At 41.9% G+C, this 22939-nt stretch overlaps 1 protein-coding gene across 6 annotated transcripts; it reads right to left on the bottom strand.

Annotated features, from left to right (window-relative positions):
• Positions 1–174: 174 nt before the first annotated feature.
• Positions 175–22696, bottom strand: LOC133501928 (ankyrin repeat domain-containing protein 26-like). 6 transcript variants are annotated; one of them, XM_061822125.1, is made up of 31 exons: positions 21870–22696; positions 20772–21052; positions 19109–19223; positions 18839–19012; positions 16713–16819; positions 16495–16632; positions 15666–15778; positions 15392–15453; positions 15256–15319; positions 15143–15163; positions 14729–14944; positions 13038–13124; positions 12859–12953; positions 11720–11931; positions 10696–10893; positions 9648–9678; positions 9391–9526; positions 9051–9264; positions 8875–8944; positions 8591–8731; positions 7574–7937; positions 5604–6109; positions 5374–5526; positions 5102–5277; positions 4787–4859; positions 4470–4688; positions 4172–4395; positions 3075–3279; positions 1473–1519; positions 1329–1392; positions 175–1186 (listed from the first exon to the last, which is right to left on the bottom strand). In XM_061822125.1, exons 2-30 carry the CDS (start codon positions 20960–20962, stop codon positions 1362–1364), a joined length of 4383 nt encoding a protein of 1460 aa, XP_061678109.1. In that variant the 5' UTR covers positions 20963–21052; positions 21870–22696; the 3' UTR covers positions 175–1186; positions 1329–1361. The 6 variants fall into 6 exon arrangements, 5 of the variants coding, with proteins under 5 accessions (XP_061678109.1, XP_061678111.1, XP_061678108.1 ...); XM_061822127.1 differs by lacking the exon at positions 21870–22696 and adding an exon at positions 21441–21765; XM_061822124.1 differs by lacking the exon at positions 21870–22696 and adding an exon at positions 21437–21765.
• Positions 22697–22939: the final 243 nt, after the last annotated feature.

A 22939-nucleotide genomic window follows, 5' to 3' on the forward strand; every position in this document is an offset into this window, starting at 1 on the left:
AATGCTTACTTTGGAAATGCAGTAGCCAATATTTTCTCCCAGTTATAAAATCAATTAGTTATACTTTGTCACCAAATCACAATCTAATTACATGTAATTTATTCATATTAACATTGAATAGAATTAATAATCCCACTGTGTATAATATACTACACATGTGCACAGGGTGACTCTCGTGTTTACTTAAAATACTCCAGTTACGGCTGTTGCACACATTTATTTACAACTTGCCGTTCATGACAGGATTTACAATATTCCTCTCTATTTACAAGACCACAAAATATTTACAGAAATCCAATGCCAGAACCAAACACAGGGAAGAAAACATAAATGTCAGTAGAAATGCAGCAATATCATAGTAAGTCGCATTCCCCAGTCCCCTAAAAAAATAATTTTGAATGAAAACCAAGAGGCATTTCCCCCCCTTCTGATGGCACATATCAAATTAGAAATGATACATACATCAAATTCAAAAACAGCAATAACAAACAAGATAAAAATCCTCAATCAGGATTATGTATAAAAATCGGCCCTCTATGTTGCTTATAAAAATAATAGCTCTTATGCAACATACAGCATGTAGTAGATACACACACCGATTAGCCACCATGCGTTCAATTTGCAATCTAATGAGATTATGATCATTTTGGCCTCGTTATACTCGGGTGGACACTGCCAAGGGAGGTAATAATATTTCTTGCGGTTGTACTTGGCAGTGGCGTATCTGTTTCTCATAATTTCAAGAAACAGGCCTTTTTTTCCCCAACTTTATCACATTAGATTGTGTGTTCAAGACTGTGGCTGATCGCGTGAGTGCTTAAGTGCAATGTGCATTGTCGTGTGCTTACTTTTTCTCCGTTAAAGGGAAATCGTAACCTCGGTGGAACGTGACGGGACGAGGAGGTCGGTGCGGTCGGTATTTTAAAACGTAGCGCCAAGATCACAAGAGCAATTACGGGCTCGGGCCATGCTCTCCGTATGCGTTTATTCATATAAAAAGAGCCGACAGCCAGCAGCAGCCAGGTTCTGCGAGATCAAGTCGAGGCGCGTCGGATCTGACGGCTCGTGAAGTTCTGCAGTCACATCTCCATCAGCTGGTCATTCCTGCTCGGACATCTCTGGTGGTTGCTCTTCAGGACCCTCGAAGCACTGTTGCTTCTCTCCGGCGACATCCTCGAGCTCAACCCTTGAGGCATGCGGGCCAAATACACATTTAAGATTCGCTTTGGCTGAGGAGCGCGATGGTCGCGGGAAAACACAATCCAACGCCTCATCTTTGCGTGGCGAACGCCAAAAAGACTTTCTAGGAGCGAATTCGTTGTCCTCACCCTTGTTCGTCGTCTTCGATTTCCTTCAATCTGTTACTTCCAGGAGGACTTTCTGTGGTCACCGCTGAAAGGAAAACAGATCCATCTTAAAATGTTGCTTCTTCTTGATTTTTGCCACTTGAATTGATTGATTCATGTACATACAGGAGATCGGAGCGAAGGGAACAGGAGATTTTACTCTGCTTTGATTTCTTAAGTAACATACAAAACAAACAAAAAAACAACAACTATCATTTGATGTTCACCACAAAATCTCAATTTTATATGTTTCAATGTTTCAAGATTTGAAATAAGATTGAATGTGCATGTTGACTTTAATTTTGAAAAGCTTTTTTTTTTTTTTTTTTTTTAAAAAGGTACACACAAGTCTATTTACTGTAATTTCTGGACTATAAGCCGCGGCGTCTGATCCGGATGCCCTCCCGGACGGCTCCCTGGTGAGGTGTTCCGGGCACGTCCCATCGGAAAGAGAGCCCGGGGGACGACCCAGGACACGCTGGAGAGGCCATGTTTCTCGGTTGGCCTGGGAACGCCTCGGGTGATGTGGCCGGGGGAAAAGGGAAATCTGTGTGTCCCTGCTGAAGCTACTTCCCCCGCTTATCCTCACGAGGGTCACGGGGAGTGCTGGAGCCTATCCCAGCTGTCAATGGGCAGGGGGCAGGGTACACGTGACTCGGAGAAGCGGTAGAACACGGATGGATGGATGGAAGCCGCGACTTTTGTCACGCGCTTTCAACCCTGCGGCTTATGCGATGATGGGGCTAATTTATGCATTTTTGTGACGGCCGCCAGGGGGCGCTCGAGCAGAAAAGGTAAGAGTGAGACAGGTGGAATACATGTGTCGCGGAAGACGCAAGTTGAACATAATTTTGTGCTTTGTGGTTGAATTAGCATGAACAGACCCTCATCACGGAAAATGCAAGGCGAAATGCATATGACACAGTTTTAAAGTTAAAAGCAATCGAGATGGCCGAAGGAAACAGCAGCGGGAAGAACTGGAGCAATATAAAAAGACGATAAAAAGCTTTCAGAGGTAATAAAAGCAGGTGGCCTGAACCGTGTTGCTGCTGTATTACTGCCACATCTCAGTGGCGTTTACCGGTATTAATTTTTTTACCCAGCTCTGTTAGTACCGTGTTACTACCATAATGCTGCTGTTATTGCCGCCCATCACAGGCACTTTTTGGAAAGAAAAGCTAAGTTATATTATTAAAAAATATGAAAACACTTTCTGTGTACCGTCTTTCGTTGTAAATATCTCATGTTTCAATGTAGGCGCATGCGGCTTATAGTCAGGTGCGGCTTATGTTTGCACAAAATGGTTTTTCCTTTAAAAATGTACTGGGTGCGGCTTATAGTCCAGAAATTAGGGTAATTTAGAATGAAAGTATGAGCACATTTTTTACATGTAAAATGGTCAGAAAGCTGTGTGTGTAACGTGTAATAGCATTACACTATTATATAAACAAAAAAAGAATGTAAAATGAATGGTATTGTGTTCAGCAATTGCATAACAGAGAACCACCTTGAAACCACAGCACGAGCACATGTGTATATGCGTGTGGACTTGGTGTGAAAAGCAGAAGGACAAGCTGAATACATACACATGTGAAGAAGACTTAACCTTTCCCATAACTTGGTACAGCTGATATTTTCAAAAGAAACACCATGAGTCACAAATTTACAATGGCGTGTGAAAAAGTGAAAAACGTATCACACAAACGCTGAGTTAGCGGCGCCACCAACCTTGGACAGGTAATCGTCCACATTGCTGCCCTGCCCTTCAGCCACAGGGTTGAGGATCCTCGAGTTCCGCATCCTATACGGCGCCGCCGTTGTGCCTGAGGTAGAAGGCAAGGCGCCATTGGAACTTGTGGTGCCCGACGAGACGAGAGACTTGCAGCGCTCGCTGAGCAATTTGGAATTGGCTTCTGTGAGCCGACTATTAGTCCTGTAGACGGGAAAAAAAGAAGAACACATTGACCCCACTGCGAAAACTGAACATTTTTGACAAAGACTGAGAATGGTTTTACACTTGTAGATTTGTATTGACTGGATACACGGCGCTCGCCTGTTTGCTGGCTTAAAAATATTGGTCGTTTCATAATTTTTACCACAAGGGAAGTCATCTAAAATGTACAGTGGAGCTGGGAGATACAAAATTTGATTCTTTCCATGATCACTCGTTCAAAATACTCAAATTCGCCAACATAATCGTATCTCAATAGCAATGTGCCAAATGTGTCAAAAATAACACGCCACAGTCCAACGCACCAAAAATTTGGAAAATGAGAACAATGACAGCATTTATGTAAAAAAAAAATATAAAGCACTAGTTTGTTTTAACAGAGCCATATGTGAAAAATGTGAACGCCAGTCACTGATTTGTCGGGTGTGTATGCGCCCTCACAAATCTGCAATCGAGCACGAAAAATCACGTGCGTGATCTTTGTTACGAGTGGAAATACATAGATATTGAAAGACGTCGCTTATTTTGTGTAGTCTTGACTAACGTTCCCTCTTGTCGCACTCGCAGCGCACACGAAAACGATCCAGCGCAGTAAACCACACCCTAACGTCTTTTTTTTTTTTTTTTTTTTTTTAAACACGGAACCAGTTTCTGCTCAGCCTACTTCTACTTCCTAGTTTACCTGACGCCACCCCCCTCCGCTCTTAAAGGTGTACACTCATAATTACAAATAGAACACACACCCGCAACTTTATATCTGTGGGCATAACTGCTGGACCACACCCGTCACTTTATATCACCTGGACATCTTTCAAATGTGAGGGACTGGAACACCCCAATGATTTTGCTCAGACATAACCGGCCGCGTTCAAACCTTTTGAGGTCGTTAGAGAGCGACTTGCGGAGCCACTGCTCCTCTCTGTGCATCTGTCGGTAGCGCTTCAGCTCTTTGTGCAAGGCGTCCCTTTGGGCGATGGTGTCATGCTGGATGCTTCGAGCTCGTTTCAGTTCGCCCTCCAGTTCTTGGATCTTGGAGCGCAGGCTGACCTCGGTTGTGGCTTTTATCTGGTCCTGAGCCTCCTGTGTTGCTGCCTGGGACTGGGAGGGCAGACCAAACAAATACTCACTGCACCTGCTGTCCTGACTTGTTTTTGTCATCTGTATTGTTGTACCTGCAAAAATAGGTTGACCTCATGTATTTTTTTCTGTATTTCCTGCCGGGCCTTTTCCTCGATCTCACGGCGGTACTGCTCCACGTGCTTGTGCTCCACCGTGTTGGACTCCATTCTGCGTCGCAGGCTCTGCACCTCCTCCTCCAACTGCTTTTTATTCTTCTCCAAAAGGCTTCGGAAGGACATTTGCCTATTCAGCTCGGCCTGCAGCTCTTTGGCCTGCCCGCGTTCAGCGTGAAACAAACAAGAGCAAATATGAGGCACAAGTACAGATTCACTGGCGGGGTTAAAAGTGCAACATCAACCAGAAGACAAACCTTTTCTCTCTCTAGTTCACTTGCTCGGTAATCTTGCAATTTCTTCTTAGCACCCTTTAGTAGCGCTTTTAGCCTTAATTAATTCAGACAAGAATATGTTGATATACAGTATATGGTTCATGTATAATCAAACGGTGATTCCAATTTTTGTAAATGGAGAGCTTTGCATTGCGCATAGAGAACAAAAGCTAAATATTTGCTTTTCCATGTAAGTATGCATGTGCACTGCTTTGATGACATTACAGTACTATAAATGCTCTCCATACAAAAACGTAGAACCACTACTGCAAAAGTGTTCTGTGGCGTGTCACTTACCTGTACACAGCCTCTTCCAGCTGTTTGACTGATATATTGGTGGCAGCCGCGACAGACAGCGCCTCCTTCTGTTTCTGAGCGGCGATGATGAGTTGTTGCTCCCGTTCGTCGAGACGACTCCTGAGCTCGGTCACCTGTTTCTCGGCTTGTATGAAATGGGATTCTTTTTCTTCCATCTACATGACATTAACGCAAGGATCATTGGTAACATTAAAAAAAAAAACAAAAAAAAAAACAAACCCACACACAATGGGAGTGTTGGCTTGGAATACCTTTCTTTTAAACCTGTCCGCTTCTTTGTGGAGCCGAGTTTTCTCTTCCTCGGCTTCGCTGCGATATCGCATGTAGACCTCCAGAGAAGCTTCACACTTTGACAGCTTCTTCAATGAGTCGGCTAATTCCGCCTGCAGCTGCCTCAGACTAGCCTGGACAAAAACCCAGAGGCAATGTTTAAACGGAGAGATTGCCGACATGTGAAACATCTGACTGGACGCAAACTCACCTCTCTTTCATTTTTCTCCTCCTGCAACTGGTGGATATGTTCTCGAAGTTCAGCCGCCTTCGTGGCGAGATCCTGATTGCGGTCTTGCACGAGTTGTACTCTGTCTTCACAGTCAGAGCGAAGCTTGGCCAGAATTTCGGTAAAACACTTTTGGGCATCCGTCACGGCGAGCTCCTTTGCGACGCACTGCTTTTGGGCCTCCTCTAGCTTTTGCCGCAGCAATATGCCTTCACTCTGGGCCTGGCCGAGGAGCTCCTGCGTGGCCTCTTGGCGCGCTCCGGCCCAGCTGACCAGGTCCTTTTCGGTCTGCAGAAGACCTTCCAGCTCTTTCACGTGCGCGTTTATCAAATCCATTTCACGCTGCGTGGTGCCGATCTGCGCGTTCTTTTCGATCAGCTGCGACTCCACTCGATGCACCTCGTTCTCCATTGTGTTGCCATGTGCCTTCGCCTTTGCCAGCTTCTGGGACAGTTTGGCAACTGCCTCTCGTTGACCGGCTATCTCACCTGGAAGGAACATTTAATTAGGATTGGTCAAGTCAGCCAAGCCGTCGTAGATAAGACAACTAACGGGAACCAAATGGCCAACGTTCCCTCTACTTTTTGACGTGTCTGAGCAAACACGCTCAGCCTGTGAGCGCCCCCTTTGACCACTGTGAGCAACATCAGGCGTATGCACTGTGGTCAGATCGGTGTTTTCCATTGAAGTTACATGCCTCATTAAAAGATTCAGATTACAGCATTTACATTACCGTCAGGAAATTTTAAGAACAATTTTATTTGTGTTTTTGCAAACTTGCAATGAAAATGTCAACAAACCAAAAAAATACATTACTAACTAAGCCAAGCCAACTATGAACTGTAAATTTGAAATGTGGCCTCCAACTTTGTTTCATTTATTTATTTTCAACCCATAATGATATCACCGTCTGGTTTTCTTATGTGTAAAATTGAATTATTGCTGGCAGAATATCTTTAGCAATACATGTTGAAAGCTGAATGATGCTCCTAAACAGTTTTAAGGTTAGTGTTATGAGGTCTTCTATTTTCAAAATACAGAACCTTATGTGCACTGTATTGTCTGTGCTTTCATCCTCGATCAGGCTGCGCCAATGTGGAATTTTAACATTATACACCATCTCATTCTGTACTTTCTACTTTGGCTTCAGACCAGACCTTTTTTACACAAAAAAGAGAAAATCTTGTCCAGTTTCGCTACTTTTTCATTATTATTTGTATTATTCACATACTCCAACATAATTTAAAGCAACAGAGTTTTTTTTTTTTTTTTTTTTTTTACTTTTGCTCATAGAGAGTAAACATAAGCAGCATGTCTAACTCGTTTTTGCCCCACGTTGCCCAGATTGTGTTTCTATCTAAAGTAGCGGTGGTGGGCTGTGTTTGTAATTGTTTGTAATGCAGCTTGTTAGAGACCGCGTGCTGCCATGTTAAAAAAAAAAGGATTTGTTTTCATGTGCGCCGAGTGTGCGCTACAAGTGCGCAATTGCGCAGGTGCGCAGCTGAGAGGGAACATTGCAAATGAGCTTTTTTTAGCTGTGGTGAAGGTACAATTACAAAATACATAGACAAGCTATCTAGCATTCCACATCCTAACCAATATTATAGTTCTGTACATTTTTAACCCTCCTGAAGGGCCATTCATGGCAAAGAGAAAACATGCAATAAACCCAGAACCATTCTTCCACTTCCTCCAAGGAACTTATCAAAATAAACATCTAGCGGTTCGATCCGGCACATGACATCATTTTATGTGGCCACATAAACATGTCATGCCTGTCTACCTCCTTGACTCTTGTTCAATGAGTTTTGAAAAATTTCAAATTGCTATCTGACTTAAACACCTGATTTCAAAACTCACCTCGTTCTTGCTTGTGTTACATGCTACCACCACAGAAGCAGATATGCTAAAATCATATGGCAAAAGAGATTTCCATCCCCACCCATGCTTACTTGCAAGTTTGTCTCGAAGTCGCTGCTGTTCCTCCTTCTCTTGAAGCAAAGCTTTCTCCATCTCGGACCGAAGTTGCTCGGCCTCCGCCAGACGGGCACGGAGGGCCTGAGTCTCTGCTTCCAATACGCTATGGGCCTGATACTGCGCCTCCAGTCGCGCATTCGCTAACGTCACTTCGCACTTTAATCCTGTAATCATATTGTTCCATTCCAAAACACTTTGGGCCTGGTTGTCGTTGGTAAGTCTGAGATCTTGACGAATATCTTCGAGCTGCTCCTTGAGAGCTTCATTCTCCTCTGCGAGGTCTCTTTGTTTGGTGCTGCTGTGCGCCTGGGTGACCTCGAGTTCCGTTCTTAGATGTTCCTTGAAAGATTAAGGATGGCATATGAGGGTTATAAATGTCTGGCAATTTTTTGGAACATTTCCATGGGAAAGGTCTTCGTGCCTCACCAACTGACACCCTTTTTAGCTAGAGCTACATTACCGTAATTTCCGGCCCACAGGCCGCGACTTTTTTCACACGCTTTCAACCCTGCGGTTTATGCGGTGATGCGACTAATTTGTGCATTTTTTTCTAACGGCTGCAAGGGGACACTCGAGTGGAAAAGGTGAGAATGGGACGGGTGGAATATATGCGTTAGCGCTGTGCTAGCGTGTTGCTGCTGTGTTATTGGCGTGTCTGTGATTTTTACTTGTAAGTTTTATTTTAACTGGCCCTGTAGCATTAGCTAGCATTAAACTATTTCTGTGGACCATCTTTCTTTGTAAATATCTCGTGTTTGAATGTGGGTTTCAATGTGGGCACTTGCGGGTTTAACACAGATGTATGTACCAAATGGTATTTCTTTTACAAATGTACTTGGTGACGCTTATAACCAGGTGCGCTCTGTAGGCCGGGAATTACGGTACTTTTTATATAACAACTAAATTTATTTAAGTCACTATCCACACCATTATTAACATGATTTAAAAAAATAGATTTTTTTTTTTTTTTTACTAAACCGGTTGTAAAATACCTCATTGTGTTTGATTCTTTTGTAGTCCTCTTCCATGGTATGTTGCTTGCAGTCCTGACTCTTTAACTTTTGCTGCAGCTGCGCATTCGTGCAGCGTTCCTGAGACAACTGTACGTGGGCCTGCCGGAGTTCCTCCTCAAGCTGGGCGGGGTCGATGAAACACAAGGCACAAGTGGAACATTCACATCGTCTCCAAATTCACAACAGCGTCGAACAATTAGATACCCACATGAATTGTATGATTACTAAATCACTCTCAGCCACTGCACACTGATCTTTCTCACCTTCTCATTGTTGATATGAGCCATCCTAATGGTATTAAGGCAATCTTCTTGCTGTTGTTTTGTCGACAATCTGTTGATATTAAAATTAAAAAAAAAAAAAAAAAAAAATCAGTATTCAAAACCACCTCAAATATGCTGCACAGCACAAAAGAAAATGACAGAACAGGAATCAGGACCTGAGGTTTGTGATTTCATTTTCCATTTGCATATGTTTATGCTCCATGGCACACTGATCATCTTTAACCTCTTCAATTTTGTTCTTTAATTCTGCCTTTTCATTTTTTAGTTTGGTCAGCTTCTCAGCACAGCTGTGATGGTCTTTTGGCTTCAGCACAGGGAGCTTATTTTGTTGCCCCATGAAGGCATCCAGCTTCATCTTAAATGGGCGTTCTGGTGAATATAAACCGGCTACAGTATATGAGGAAGTCTACCGGCTAGAAACCAGCCTTGCACATCCACAAATCGTGTTCTTTACAAAACAAAATAACATAATAAATGCATTGCTTGGCATTTTACCTGAAGGAGAGAGGTTCGCCGGGATGAAGGTCGTGCCCTGATGCGTAGGAGCGGGGAGCTCACATTCATCCAGAGTCAAGTCTGATGAGGACGTAATCTCATCAAGCTCTTCAGAGATCTCCATTTCGTCGATGCGCTGAATGTGTGAACATAATATGTTACCCGAATCTACACTTTCCTGCCTGCAAACTGCATTGAATTTCACTTTTATAGCAAAGGATGGACCCAGTAAAAATCCATTTCACTGTATTGCTTACCTGTTTTTTTGGCTTTTGTTTGGCTTGCCACCTGTTGCAAACAAACAGAAGGTTATTGTGGAAATGAATATTTGTATGAAGCTGTACATGACATTTTTTTGTGTGGGTGTAGAACTAGAGCATCAACATACATCTTGGCTTCCTAATTTCCACCCTAATGTTTGCAACAAGGTTTTAAGTGAACTTTAAAAATGGAGTGCAAGGTTCCTACACTGCAAGCTCCAAGACTGAACACCACAAAAGCCAACAATTTGGGAGCACAATTAAAACGGTTTTTAAAAAAATATGCCTCAAAACTCAAATACTGCCAGATCAAAACTATGATCAGTCATGATGTCAGGAGACCTCAACTCAGCTAAACTTTGGAAACTGTGAACGTGTAGTTGTGTAATTGCACTTGTTAATATGTGCAGAAAAGCGGAAATTTACCAAAATTACAGAAACATCCATCCATCATTTTCTTAGCAGCATATCCTCACAAGGGCCGCGGGGAGTGCTGGAGCCAATCCCAGCTGTCAATGGGTAGGAGGCAATGCACTCCCTGAACTGGTTGCCAGCCAATGGCAGGGCACATCGAGACAAACAGCTGCACTCACAATCACACCTAGTGGCAATTTAGTGTGTCTAATTAATGGTGCATGTTTTTGGGATGTGGGAGGAAACCGGAGCATTAAAATGTTCCCATTTTTTTTTAAAAACACACATATGCTATAGAAAACTTATTTCATGTATGCCTATAAAACTCTCATGTGAGATCACTGTGGGGGAATCCCTCTCCATTATATTCGGGACCTTCAAGTGCAAACCTTGATTCAACACTGCATGTTATAACAGCCTTTGAAAAAAACAAGTCAACGTTGCTTCATTTGTTATTTCAAAAAGTTAAGTAACCATTTTTAGAGTGTGATCAACTTTTATAAATTCTATTGTACTCTTATTTAGAAAAAAAAAAAGCTTGGTATTTACTTTTATCAACCAACACTGTATTATGGTCAAAAGTGTGCCAAAGTGCAGAGGGATAAACAGGGAAAAATCACTGCATATGTACCTTCCTTCGTCATCCGACACATCACTTAAAGTGCTGTCATCATTCACAGCAAGGTCTTTGGTGGTTGGAAGGACTTTAGCAGGGCGGGTCTTGCTAACCACTGCCAGCTGTGAGATCTTCTCTACAGTCTGATCATCGGGCTTGTTTGCAATGGGGAACCGCTGATGTGGCATCGGCGATTCCCCAAGCGGCCTGGCACTGAAACACAATGCAAAACGCAAGAGTAAAGCCGAGCTGTAACAACAGTTCCAGACTCACTGAGCGTAATTCCAAGCATTAAGACTGGAAATAAATTCTAGGCCCGTCACGATAATATTTCTTTTTGTTTCTCAACAAATTTTCATGAAATTTCAGTGATGATAGCTTGACTAAAGCATTACCATTTGCACTTATTTTCATTAGAATTGCATATAATTGCATACAAAGCAATAAATCCAGCAATTTTACCGACATTTTTGTGAGCGTTAAAAAACACGGTCTGAGCGGTCATATCACCTTCATATTTCACTTGTGCATCGATAAGTACATATAATATAGAAATGTAGTATTTAAGAAAAAATGTATACCTACCGACAGGTGTTGAAAAAAATAATTTAATAAAAAGTTCTACAACTTCTTTAGCGATTTTTAAATATACAAAATGGAGGTTGTAGAGGGAAATGTGGACTACATCATTAGCTTCTGTCTGTTTTTGTGCAATTAAAAAAAAAGCCTCGTACACGCAAAATAGTGACACACATCGTACTCCAGATAGTCTCTTATATAAGCACAGGCGGCTCTATCGCGTAGTACAATGAACGGCCGGGTTGTGTTGTCGTGTGTATGTGTGACTTTTGGCTTGATTACGCGGTATAAAGTTTGTTTATTTATTATTCTGGGAGCTCGGTTGCAGAAAAACTTGTAAACTTTAAGTCAAACACAGCGTTATATACATATTTTTTAAACGTAAACCTATCAATTACATGTTGGATGGTTACAATTGCGCAAAAAAAATTGTGTAAATTCAAAATGTAGTCGTGCATACCCGGCAGATGGTGCCTGCTTCTTTGGAGGCAAAGGCGTTTCAGCTTGAGTTGACATCTCCTTGCTTCTCAATGAACTCTCTTTGCGGCTCATTGAAGTCTCCGTTTTCTCACTCGCATGTCCGTCGGATCCCCTTCCACCAATGTCACTGGTATTACTTTGATTTTTCATAGAAACGATCTGAGCGGCATCTTTGGCAACCTGAAAAGACCACTGAAAGAAAAGTAGGTCCGGGTCACTGATCGCGGTTCATTTTTTTTTTTCTTTTTACATGAATAATGTCACTCAGTTACATTAGCTTTATTTTGCCATGGTGAAAAGATAAGACACTGAAAAAAAAATCCTTTGTATCTACTGAATTGGAACATGTACATCGATTTTTGCACATGATCAAAAATTTGTTAAACTAACAAATATTATTTTCAAGGAAAAGAGGAAAATGTATTCTGTTTACCACATTTAAATAATGTTAATTGTTTTTCCACCCCCGGTATACTACCTTCACTAATTAAGGTGTTTTCTTAACCAAGAGCATTTCTATCTATAGATCAAGCAACTCAACATTTGCCTGATAACAACAATAAATTTGTCCATTACCAAATTGAGAACATGGTCTTCTCGTGGTCCTCCCTCGAAAGAGTACAATGAGGAGGTAGAAGAGTTAAGCACTACTTCTTGCCGGATCACACTACATCGATTATCGGAGAGCTCAATATATTTACTTGAGGATTTTAATGGACATTTTGTGCACTACACATAAATACGATGAACTTTTCAATACATTACAACTTGATCACACGGGTTGAATACAGACGTACTGGCTGACACAGATGGGAGTTCCACACATAATAAATCCCATTTGTATGATTTAAGACAGTCAACACATCATTTGCATGTTTTTTGTTTTTCCTCATTGCAAATGCCGTGAACTTACACACTTCTAGTTAGAGGATCTGATGTGCTTTAAGTGATAGGGGACACTAAAAACTTTAAAGATCTGATACAAAGCACTGACATCATCTCAATGATGTCACTGCCAACGCCCCCCTACCCCTCCAACGAACGCGATCTCACGTAGGGGAGCACACATGGGAAGTTGTCTCCCCTTAAATGTGTTTAAAATGTAAATATTGAAATTACCTCGGTCTTTCTCCCCTTCGGTTTTCTGCTTACTGGAGTGTCAGATTGCAATTGACTTCTGAGGTCTCTTGACAATATTGAGGCACAAGGGGAGCCTGAGAAGAGACAGAGTTCTTACACAGACAACAGGACTCGATTAAGCGAGACCTGTTCGCGAAATTCCCAGTGAGTCTTTTTACCTGGCCCAACCACTCCCTTACGACGGCGTTCCTCCGCCTTGCCCTCGAAGCATGATACAAATATCACATCATGGTCAAAATCGGACTCTAAAAAGTAGCAATACCAAAAGAGAAAATGTTTATTAACACAACGGTGCTTTGCAATACGAGTTTAATTTGTTCCACGACCACGCTCGTAACTTAAAAACAAAATCTTCTGGTATGAACCCATTTTAACTCCACCCCAATTTTTTTTAAATTTTAATGTTCTCAAACTCTACAATATGCTTTTATAAAAAAAAAAACCAACAACTAATAACATAATTAAATATAATCTGTAACGAATTTGTGCGTCATGATTTAATGCTTCAACTCAGTTCGTCGTGCTGCTCCTGGGTACACCCAAAGTCATCTCTAGTCTCAATAAGCTGAAACCTTGTTTAGTTGTGCCATTGTCTGTCTACATGTGCCACACCTCCAGATGTGTTCAAATATGTGTTGCATATAAGGTAATTTCCCATTATTTGGTGGAATTAAGAAAAGCGGGGTGGGTCATTGCTGAGGTAAAGTTCGAGTATTTGAAATAGCCTAGATGTGAGCCTTTGTTTATTTTGACAGTAAATGTCAAATGCGAGTGGCAACGAACAACTTGAAGAATTTTTTTTTATTTTTTGATGACTTGTTCACTATGGCGGCATAGTGGAGCCACTTGTTAAAGCGTTACCCTTATAGTTCTGAGGACTGAGGTTCGAATCCAAGCCCCACCTGTGAAGTTGCTTGTTTTGCCCGTGCTTAGGTGGGTTTTCTCTAGGCACTCCGGTTTCCTTCCACAACCCAAAATCGTGCAGTGATTGGAGAAAATCCCACCTAGGTGCGATTGTGAGTGCGACTGTTGTCTGTCTCTGTGTGCCCTGCGATTCGGCACAGTCACGGAGGAGGCGGGGCAAACCCTGAATTGGTTACGAGCCGATTGCAGGGCACATGAAGACAAGACCGCAGCCGCACTAATAATTCACACCTAGGGGCTATTTAGAGTCTCGCCAGGTGACCTACCACGCATATATTTGGGATGTAGGAGGAAACAGAGTACCCAGACAAAACATGCAAACTCCACAAAGGCAGGGCTGGGATTCGAACCCCAGTCCTCCGACTGAGGAGGATGTGCTAACCAGTCAACCACCGTGCTGCTCCATTTTAATTCTTCCATCCATTTTCTTAGCTGCTAATCCTCACGAGGGTCGCGGGGAGTGCTGGAGCCTATCCCAGCTATCATCGGGCAGCCAATCGCAGGGCACATTGAGACAAACAGCCTCACTCACAATCACACGTAGGGGCAATTTAGAGTCTCCAATTAATGTTGCATGTTTTTGGGATGTGGGAGGAAACCGGAGTGCCGGAGGAAACCCACGCAGGCACGGGGAGAACATGCAAATTCCACACAGGCCAGGATTGAACCCGAATCCTCAGAACTGTGAGGCCAACGCTTTACCAAACTGAACCACCATGTTGCCCCATTTTAATTCAGTCAGTGAATTTTTTCCCCTTAAAATATTAGATTTGTTCAAAGTTCTGAGTGTGCGCTGCATTTTACCAAGTCCCATGCAAGTGAATGCGTTTTGGCTCGCATCCTGTTTTAATGGTGTGTGCAAATATAATACTACAAGTCTAAAAAAAAAAAGCAAAGGGAAGACAAAGGTCTGGACGACGCTTACTGTCACTCTCCAAAAGTGGCTTCTTTGAACGAAGCTGCGGCTTTGGACTCAAGTGTATCACGTCTGAGATGTTCCTTTCGGCTGCTTTTGGATGCACCTCTGGGTCCCTCACCTCCATAGAGGAAGTGGAGCATTCTGGGAATTCCTCAGATATCTGAGAGACCATGGAGCCTTCAGGCATAGTTCTTTTACTGGTGTTGCTGGTTTTGTCATAGTCTGACGCAAGGCAAATAAGAGCAATTTAGAATATCGTGAACACATCAAGAACACCAAGTGTGAGTCTTTCTTAGCTTATTGATAAACTTCAAAATTCATAATTTCACGTTAGATTGAACATTGAAAATTGGTTTTGTTAAGTAATGGGTTACACAAATAAATACATATAAAAAAGATTAGACTACTGGTGAAACTCACCTGAACCAATTTCTTCAAGGTCTGTCAGAGAAGCAAAAAAAAAAGTTAAATACTATCACGCATGAACTATTTTTCACTAGGTACCGGATCATAGTTGATTAAGGTTATCTTACCAAACTTTTCACTTTTATCCTTTCCAAGTTGACTCAAGATCTTCAACAGTTGGGTCATGTCACACTGGTGACAAAAAAAAAGAAAAGAAATTTAATCACCAAATTAATACCCAAGTTATTCATTCGTTAGGTGTACCTCTTTTTGTTTGGAATCCTCCTTACGTGCACTTGCTGAACTCACACGGTCAACACTTACAGCTGCAGGAGTGAACACAAAAATATTTACTTTAAAATGATCTGCAAAGGGTTGCACTTCGCCTAAACAAGATGGCTGCTCTGAAGTATGGCGCAAGGCTGGACCGTAACTTTCCTATTCTTATATTAAGACTACAATACACAAACACAATGTTAGCTGTCATAAATGGGGCTTCATTAAATACTTGATTTAAAATAGAAAGAAAAGTGTTTACCATCTTTGCTGGGGGCTCGCTCAAATGATTTGGACGGCTTTTTACTTGGACTTGAATGGACCTGGGCGGGGGCCGCCTGTTTCTTCTTGTGCTCGGCTATAAGGAGGCTACAACTGCAAGCAAGCAAGCATATTCATTTGTATAGCGCATTTCATACACGAGGTAACTCAATGTGTTTTACATGATAAATGGCATTTGAAAACAAAGATAAAACATTTAAAATGGGATAAAAAAAACAATAAAAATGACAAAATATTTGACAAGACAATTTTAAAAAAGAAAAATTAAAGATTAAAAAATAAAAATAAAAAAGACAAAACCACGTACAGTCCAAATAATATGATCAAAAAGTGGATATGTTCTAAAAAGCAGGTGGAAAAAAAGTTTTCAACCTGGATTTAAGAATATTCACACTTGGGGCTGACCTCACCTCTGCTGGCAACTTATTCCATTTGTGTGCTGCATAATAGCTAAATGCTGCTTCACCATGTTTGCTTTGAACTCTGCGCTCCACTATTTGACCCGAGTCAGTCGATCTCAGAGCTCTACTGGGTTTGCACTCCGTAAGCATTTCTTTCATGTATTCAGCACCTAAATCATTTAGTGATTTATAGACCAGTAGCAGAACTTTAAAATCTATCCTAAAGCTGACCGGAAGCCAGTGCAAAGGACTTTAGGATTGGAGTCACATGCCCTGACCGCCTTGTTTTGGTCAGAATGTGAGCTGCAGCATTCTGAATAATACTCTTTTTTTTTGGAGACAAGACAGTCAAGAGAATAATGACGACACCGTGCTTCTGTAATGAGAGAAAAACAAAGCTCAACTGACTGATCATGGTATTCCATCTCAGCGTAGTCTGCGGCCGACTGTCCTTTGCTATCCGTCAGGTCGACATTGGCTTTAAACTGGAAGAGAAGCCGCATCATGTCGACGTGTCCGTTGCCTGCAGCCATCATTAATGGTGTCCTGTGCATATTGTGAGAGTGCATAAACAGCCTCTTAAGTTTATTGCTAATGGATAAGAGTGCCTATTTATGTGCTCTCACCTTCGATGTCTGTCCAAAATATTAACATTGGCGCCCTTCTTCAACAGATACTCTGCTACTTCTATGTTGTCTTCTTGGACTGCTACAGTCAGGGGTGAAATGCCCTCCTAAAAATCCCAAATGAATTGATACGTAACAATTGATCAGCTTTATATAAAAATTATGCCAGTTCTTGCACTAGATTGAACTACAGACATACTTTATACTGACACACTGCAACGGAAAACCCGAGACTTGAATCAGGTTTCCTGTCTGTACAAACAATACACTGGACAATTATTACTATTGAACCAATTAAAACATGGCGTGATTGTTGAGGAAGAAACAGATTGTCAGAGAAAAGTGATAGGCAAGAAAGTGGATCGTTTGATAAACAATTGGCAATGATCTACTGACAATTTCACTGCATTCATTAATTTCAGTGACTCCCCACGCTTTGCTTTCTAGCCAAAGGTACATGCAAGTTGACATACAGTGAAGAAAATAAGTACTTGAACACCCTGCTATATTGCACATTCTCCCACTTAGAAATCAGAAGGGTCTGAAATTTTCATCGTAGGTGCATGTCCACTGTGAAAGAGATAATCTAAAAAGAAAAATCCAGAAATCAGAATGTATGATTTTTTTAAATTTTGTGTGTGATACAGCTGCAAATAAGTATTTGAACACCTGTCTATCGGCTAGAATTCTGATCCTCAAAGACCTGTTAGTCCGCCCGTGTGAGGTCGTTAGCTGCATAAACACACCTGTCCACCCCATAAATCAGTAAGACTCAAACTTGTAATATGGCCAAGACCAAAGAGCTGTCCAAATCACCTCGTGGGGTCTCAATGATCCTTAGAAAGGTGAGGAATCAGACCAGGACTACATGACAGGACTTGGGCAATGACCTGAAAAGTTTCCAAGGGGACTGTTGGTAATACGCTAAGACGTCACGGTTTGAAATCACGCATGGCACGGAAGGTTCCCCTGCTTAAACCAGCACATGTTAAGGCCCGTCTTAAGTTTGCCAATGACCATTTGGATGAAATTGAAGAGTCATGGGAGAAAGTTTTGTGGTCACATGAGACCAAAATGTAACTTTTTGGTCATAATTCCACTAACCGTGTTTGGAGGAAGACGAATGATGAGTTCCATCCCAAGAACACCGTCCCTACTGTGAAGCATGGGGGTGGTAGCATCATGCTTTGGGGGTGTTTTTCTGCACATGGGACAGGACGACGGCACTGTATTAAGGAGAGGATGACCGCGGCCATGTATTGTGAGATTTTGGGGAACACCCTCTTTCCCTCAGTCAGAGCATTGAAGATGGGTCATGGCTGGGTCTTTCAACATGACAATGACCCGACGCACACAGCCAGGAAAACCAAGGAGTGGCTCCGTCAGAAGCATATCAAGGTTCTGGCGTGGCCCAACCAGTCTCCAGATCCAAACCTATTAGAAAATCTTTAGAGGGAGCTGAAACTTCGTGTTTCTCAGCGACAAGCCCAGAAACCTGTCTGATGTAGAGAAGATCTGTGTAGAGGAGTGGGCCAAAATCCCTCCTCTAGTGTGTACGAACCTGGTGAACAACTACAGGAAACGTTTGACCTCTGTAATTGCAAACTGAGGCTACTGTGCTAAATGTTAACATTGGTTTTCTCAGGTGTTCAAATACTTATTTGCAGCTGTATCACACAAATAAATTGTTTAAAAAAATTGTGATTTCTGGATTTTTCTTTTTATTTGATCTCTCTCACAGTGGACATACACCTACGATGAAAATTTCAGACCTCTCCATGATTTCTAAGTGGGAAAAGTTGCAATATAGCAGGGTGTTCAAATACTTATTTTCTTCACTGTATGTGTGAAACAATCTGTAGTGTATCAGTAGGTCTTGTTGGTGCCACGACTAGGTCTTGCCTCCTCTTAAAACCCCCAATTTTTGTTTGGTTGTTCTATCTGCCAAATTGTGACGCCCTTGATCATCAAATAAAATTTTTAATTGCAGCAAAACTCGTGGCTGACGGTCAGCCACTCAAAAACTAGCTGCCAAACCCTTGGTTAGGCCACGCCGTTGGCGTGCAGGCGGCCTTAGGTGACTTGTTAAAAGAAAGTGCTGATTTAGGCATTATGTAGACAATCACCAGATTTTTGGCATTGATGTCAGCATCATGTTTCACAAGCAAGATGACGGTGGAGATTAACGGGATACTTGAGGCCAAATGTAAAACTGTGTTTCCGTCGGAGTCCATCAAGTTGGGGTCAGCTTTGTTTTCCAGCAGGATGTTGGCACATAGCTCACGCTGTTCTTGCACTGCCTGATAGAATGAGGAAGAATTTACATTTACATATATCGGGAATGATCAGCCATCAAATTCGATCAAATGTGTTCAAAGTCTGTTGTCTAAGCTTACCTTCATTAAAGCAGACCTATTTTGATTGTCACATAAATTGATCTGGGCGTTTTTCTCTATAAGGAATTTCACCACCTCGACGTTTCCACGAGCACAAGCGACATGAAGTGCCGTTCTGTAATAGGAGAGATTTGTTGTTATTTTAAACCCTACCAAAAACTCAAGTCCTTCTTACCTGTCACAAAAGAACTTAGTCAAAGGAAGAGAATAAAAAGAATAGTAACCACGCACCTCACTTCTGTCCTCATCATTATTAAACAGGGTTTCTTGTTTTTATTTCATAAAAAAAAAAAAAATTCAATCCCCGGCTATCGCCCACTCCATCTTTAACAATCTTCAGTGCTAGCAACCCCCCCCCCCCCCCGAGCAACATGGGGGCAACACGGAAAAAGTTAATCTCCAAAAAGGGTGGCCCAAAACGCATGACCCAAAAAGTTTTAAAAACACTACATTACAACATAACATCCTCTGTGTAGAGTTTGCATCTTCTATTTGTTTGGTGCCACTTTCCAAAAAAAAACCCTACAGATTACCTTCAATGAAGACTCAATGGACCTTTCTAACCTGTCAATCACTCGTACAATAATAGCCGATCAGATAGCCGCATTGTCTTAACCCCTGGCTTGACACGCCCCTCTCGCCATATTGGCCCACAAGCAGTGCTGGTTGTCAGTAGCGTGCGCTTGGAAAAGTTAATATTATGAAGAAAATGGTACTCGGATGCGTTTGGTGAACGTGCAATTCTGATGAAAGCTATCCTGCTAGCTTCCAAGGGACCCAGTTGATTCATTTTCAAAAGCCTAAAACACAGTTGACGAAGTGTCTACGATGGATCAAGGCTTGCAGTTAGTACTCACCCTGCTTTACATGCACAGTACAATTCCACTATTTTATCCTGTTGGATTTCAACATGAAGTTTGTGCGGCGTCAAACTTTTTTGGCATTGATCGCCAACGTTTCGCTGTAACTCTGACACTGCATCCTGCTACGTCCAAAATCTTAATTCTGTGTACATATCCTTGCGTGAAATAAGTTGAGTCCTCTCTGTAGTACTCTCTTGGACAAGTCTGACGCATTTGGCAAAAAAATATACCGCAATGTTATCTGGAAGACACGTTAGAGAATCCACTTCAAACCCGTTCTGTTCAATCGCCACTTTAGAAGCTTGTGGGACATAGCAAATGTAGCTAAGGGGGGGGGGGGCAGAGTTTAAGATCACCAGTTGGTAAGGTCCATTGCCCATAGCTGTATGTGAATGGTTGTTTTCCCGGTACGTACCCTGCGACCGACTGGCAACCAGTGGAGTGTAAATCACCTGTCACCTGTGGTCAATTGAAATATATTCCACCAACCCGCTGACCCTGATTATGATTGGCAATTTCACGACGGCGAGTATATGTCTTGTACAGATCGTTTACATTTTCAGAATTTGGTACGATGGGAAATAGACCTCATGTAAACAAATGACAAGCATTCAAGACCAAATTTTGTTCAACCAGGTCTGGATTGTCACATCTTAGATATGACCAAAGGTAACTGTGACCACATTTATCAACGTTGGTAAGATAGTTAAGATTTTACATTTTTGTAAGAAATTTTGAAGTAAATCTGACCAATTCACATCAGAAGATTTAACCAATAGCGCACCTGTGCCCACACTAACCTGTTCTGCTTGTCAACGTGATTGACATCAACAATTTTGACGAGCTGCTCCAGCTTGGCCAGGTCGCCCTGCCAAGCGGCCTTGTGAAACTTGCCCATCTCGTTTTCTCTCATGTCACTGGCAATGGAAGCATTTTCAGCCGCGTCAATCGATGAGGTCTTCCTCTTCGGGAACTTGAAAAGTTTCTTCATCCTGACACAGCAGCAAAGCGATGCTTTCGCACCACCACCTCTCTCGCTACTTAACTGCTGTTAGAGGATCATAGGTGGTGGATCTCATCCCTAAATGAAATGGGAAAAAGCCACATAAAACCAAATATTACATTTCTACAAAGAAAACCTCACAAATTGACAAATTAATTTTACTGATATTCTCCCAGCATGGTACAAGTACTATTTGAGGTATCGGTGCCGTGGGAAACAATCACTTAACAAGATAACATTTTCGTATAACATTCATGTGCCATTCATTTTTAATTTTTCGTTTTATTTTTTTTTAACAGCACTGTACTGGGAACCGCTGTAATAATACATCATATAATATATCCCGAAAGGTCAGTTTAATACATTGAGCAAGTTTGGAAGCCACAGACGCAAGCTAGCTAACTCGCCGATGTTTTTACTACTCTTAAATATTTACATACGAGACCGGAAGTGAGTACATACCCACACTTTCTTAAAGTGAGCTGGCTCTTCGCGGTAATAATGGAACTCTAAACAAAAGCTAATTGTGTTGACCATTTTCGTGGCCAACCGCACAAAGTTTTCTCTCTTTTTTTTTTATTTCTTCTTCCAAGTTTAACAACAACTCTGGGTAAACAGGGAAGGACGAAAATCTCAGACGCGTCATGAGATCATTGGTTTCGACGGCTTTATTGTCACACGCGTCTGTGCATATAAATTATTAGTTGTCTCTGCCGAATGACGTCGTTTCCAACGTCAACATTTTTTTTGCCTCCCCCAAGGGTGGGGGCCGGTAGTTATCCATTCGCTTGTTTCGTTTAGGGCATTAGTCTTAATACTATGTTGAGCCAACATGAAGGGTTTGGGGCTCGTAATGTCATTTTGAGTCTTTTTTTTTTTTTTTTTTTTTGCTCACCTGCTGTGTAACAATAGGAGAACGACTGCCTCCCAAGGAATTGGGCGTCATTGTGACGATGCCACTTCGTCCTCCAATGTTCGTTCCTCCTGCTGGGCCTTTTCCTCACCGCCATTTGTTTTTCTTTTTTTGTTTGTAATCTGCCAATGACTAGTTAGGTAATAAAAACTTCCACACCAGCGTTGCAAAGAACTTTCTGAAGAATATTTGATTGACAGAGCTAACTAACGAAATAGCATTTAGATGATTAGCACTATAAACTTTACAACTAAATTTAATTTGGCCTTTTAAACATGTCAGACTTAATTTTTCAGTTCTTTTTTTTGTTCAGTTGTTCTCTTAAAATAGCAAAATATACAACTGGTGTTTCAATGCTCTCAAGCCACTGAGCATTTTTTAAGGCGACTGGACCCTGCAGGTCAAAACGGTGATGCAGCTGGTAAAGCGTTGGCCTCACAGTTCTGAGGTCACGGGTTCGTTCCCGGACCCACCTGTGTGGATTTTGCATGTTCTCCCCCGTGCCTATGTGGTTTTCTCCGGGCACTACGGTTTCCTCCCACATCCCAAAAACATGCAAGATTAATAGGACACTAAATTGCTCATAGGCATGATTGTGAGTGCGGCTGTTGTCTGTCTCGATGTGCCCTGCGATCGGCTGGCAACCAGTCCAGGGTGTAACCCGGCTCCTGGCCGTTGACATTTGGGATAGGCTTCCACACTACCCGCGACCATTGTGAGGATAAGCGGATAGTTCTGTGTCATCAGTAGTTGATTAGATTTTAATGACATTGTATTTGTGTAAATCACGTACTCTGTTGCTGGAATAAGTGCTCTAAAATGAATCCCAGGGGAAAAAAAAAAAAATCAGATGGAAAAAAAAAAAAAAAAATCAGACAGACTCCGCAAAAACTACATGCTGAACAGCTACCGTCACTTCCATCATTTTGTGCAAGGCACAATAATGAAGTCATTTCCACAAACCTTATTCATCTGGTTTTGTAATACATTTGTTGAATTATAAATCAACTTCAACACTGAAAAAATATGACATTACATTCAGCAGAGGAGAA

Source organism: Syngnathoides biaculeatus, chromosome 6 (assembly GCF_019802595.1).
Source record: "Syngnathoides biaculeatus isolate LvHL_M chromosome 6, ASM1980259v1, whole genome shotgun sequence".
NCBI lineage: Eukaryota > Metazoa > Chordata > Actinopteri > Syngnathiformes > Syngnathidae > Syngnathoides > Syngnathoides biaculeatus.

Bases quoted from the DNA above. Each gene is read 5' to 3' on its own strand.
- LOC133501928 (XM_061822125.1), bottom strand. From the start codon at position 20,962: ATGAAGAAACTTTTCAAGTTCCCGAAGAGGAAGACCTCATCGATTGAC. The intron at 15,454-15,665 runs GTAAACACTTTT...TCACTCCTGCAG, and splicing joins GCGAGCCCCCAGCAAAGATG to CTGTAAGTGTTGACCGTGTG. The intron at 9,527-9,647 runs GTAAGCAATACA...TCACACATTCAG, and splicing joins AACAAAAGCCAAAAAAACAG to CGCATCGACGAAATGGAGAT.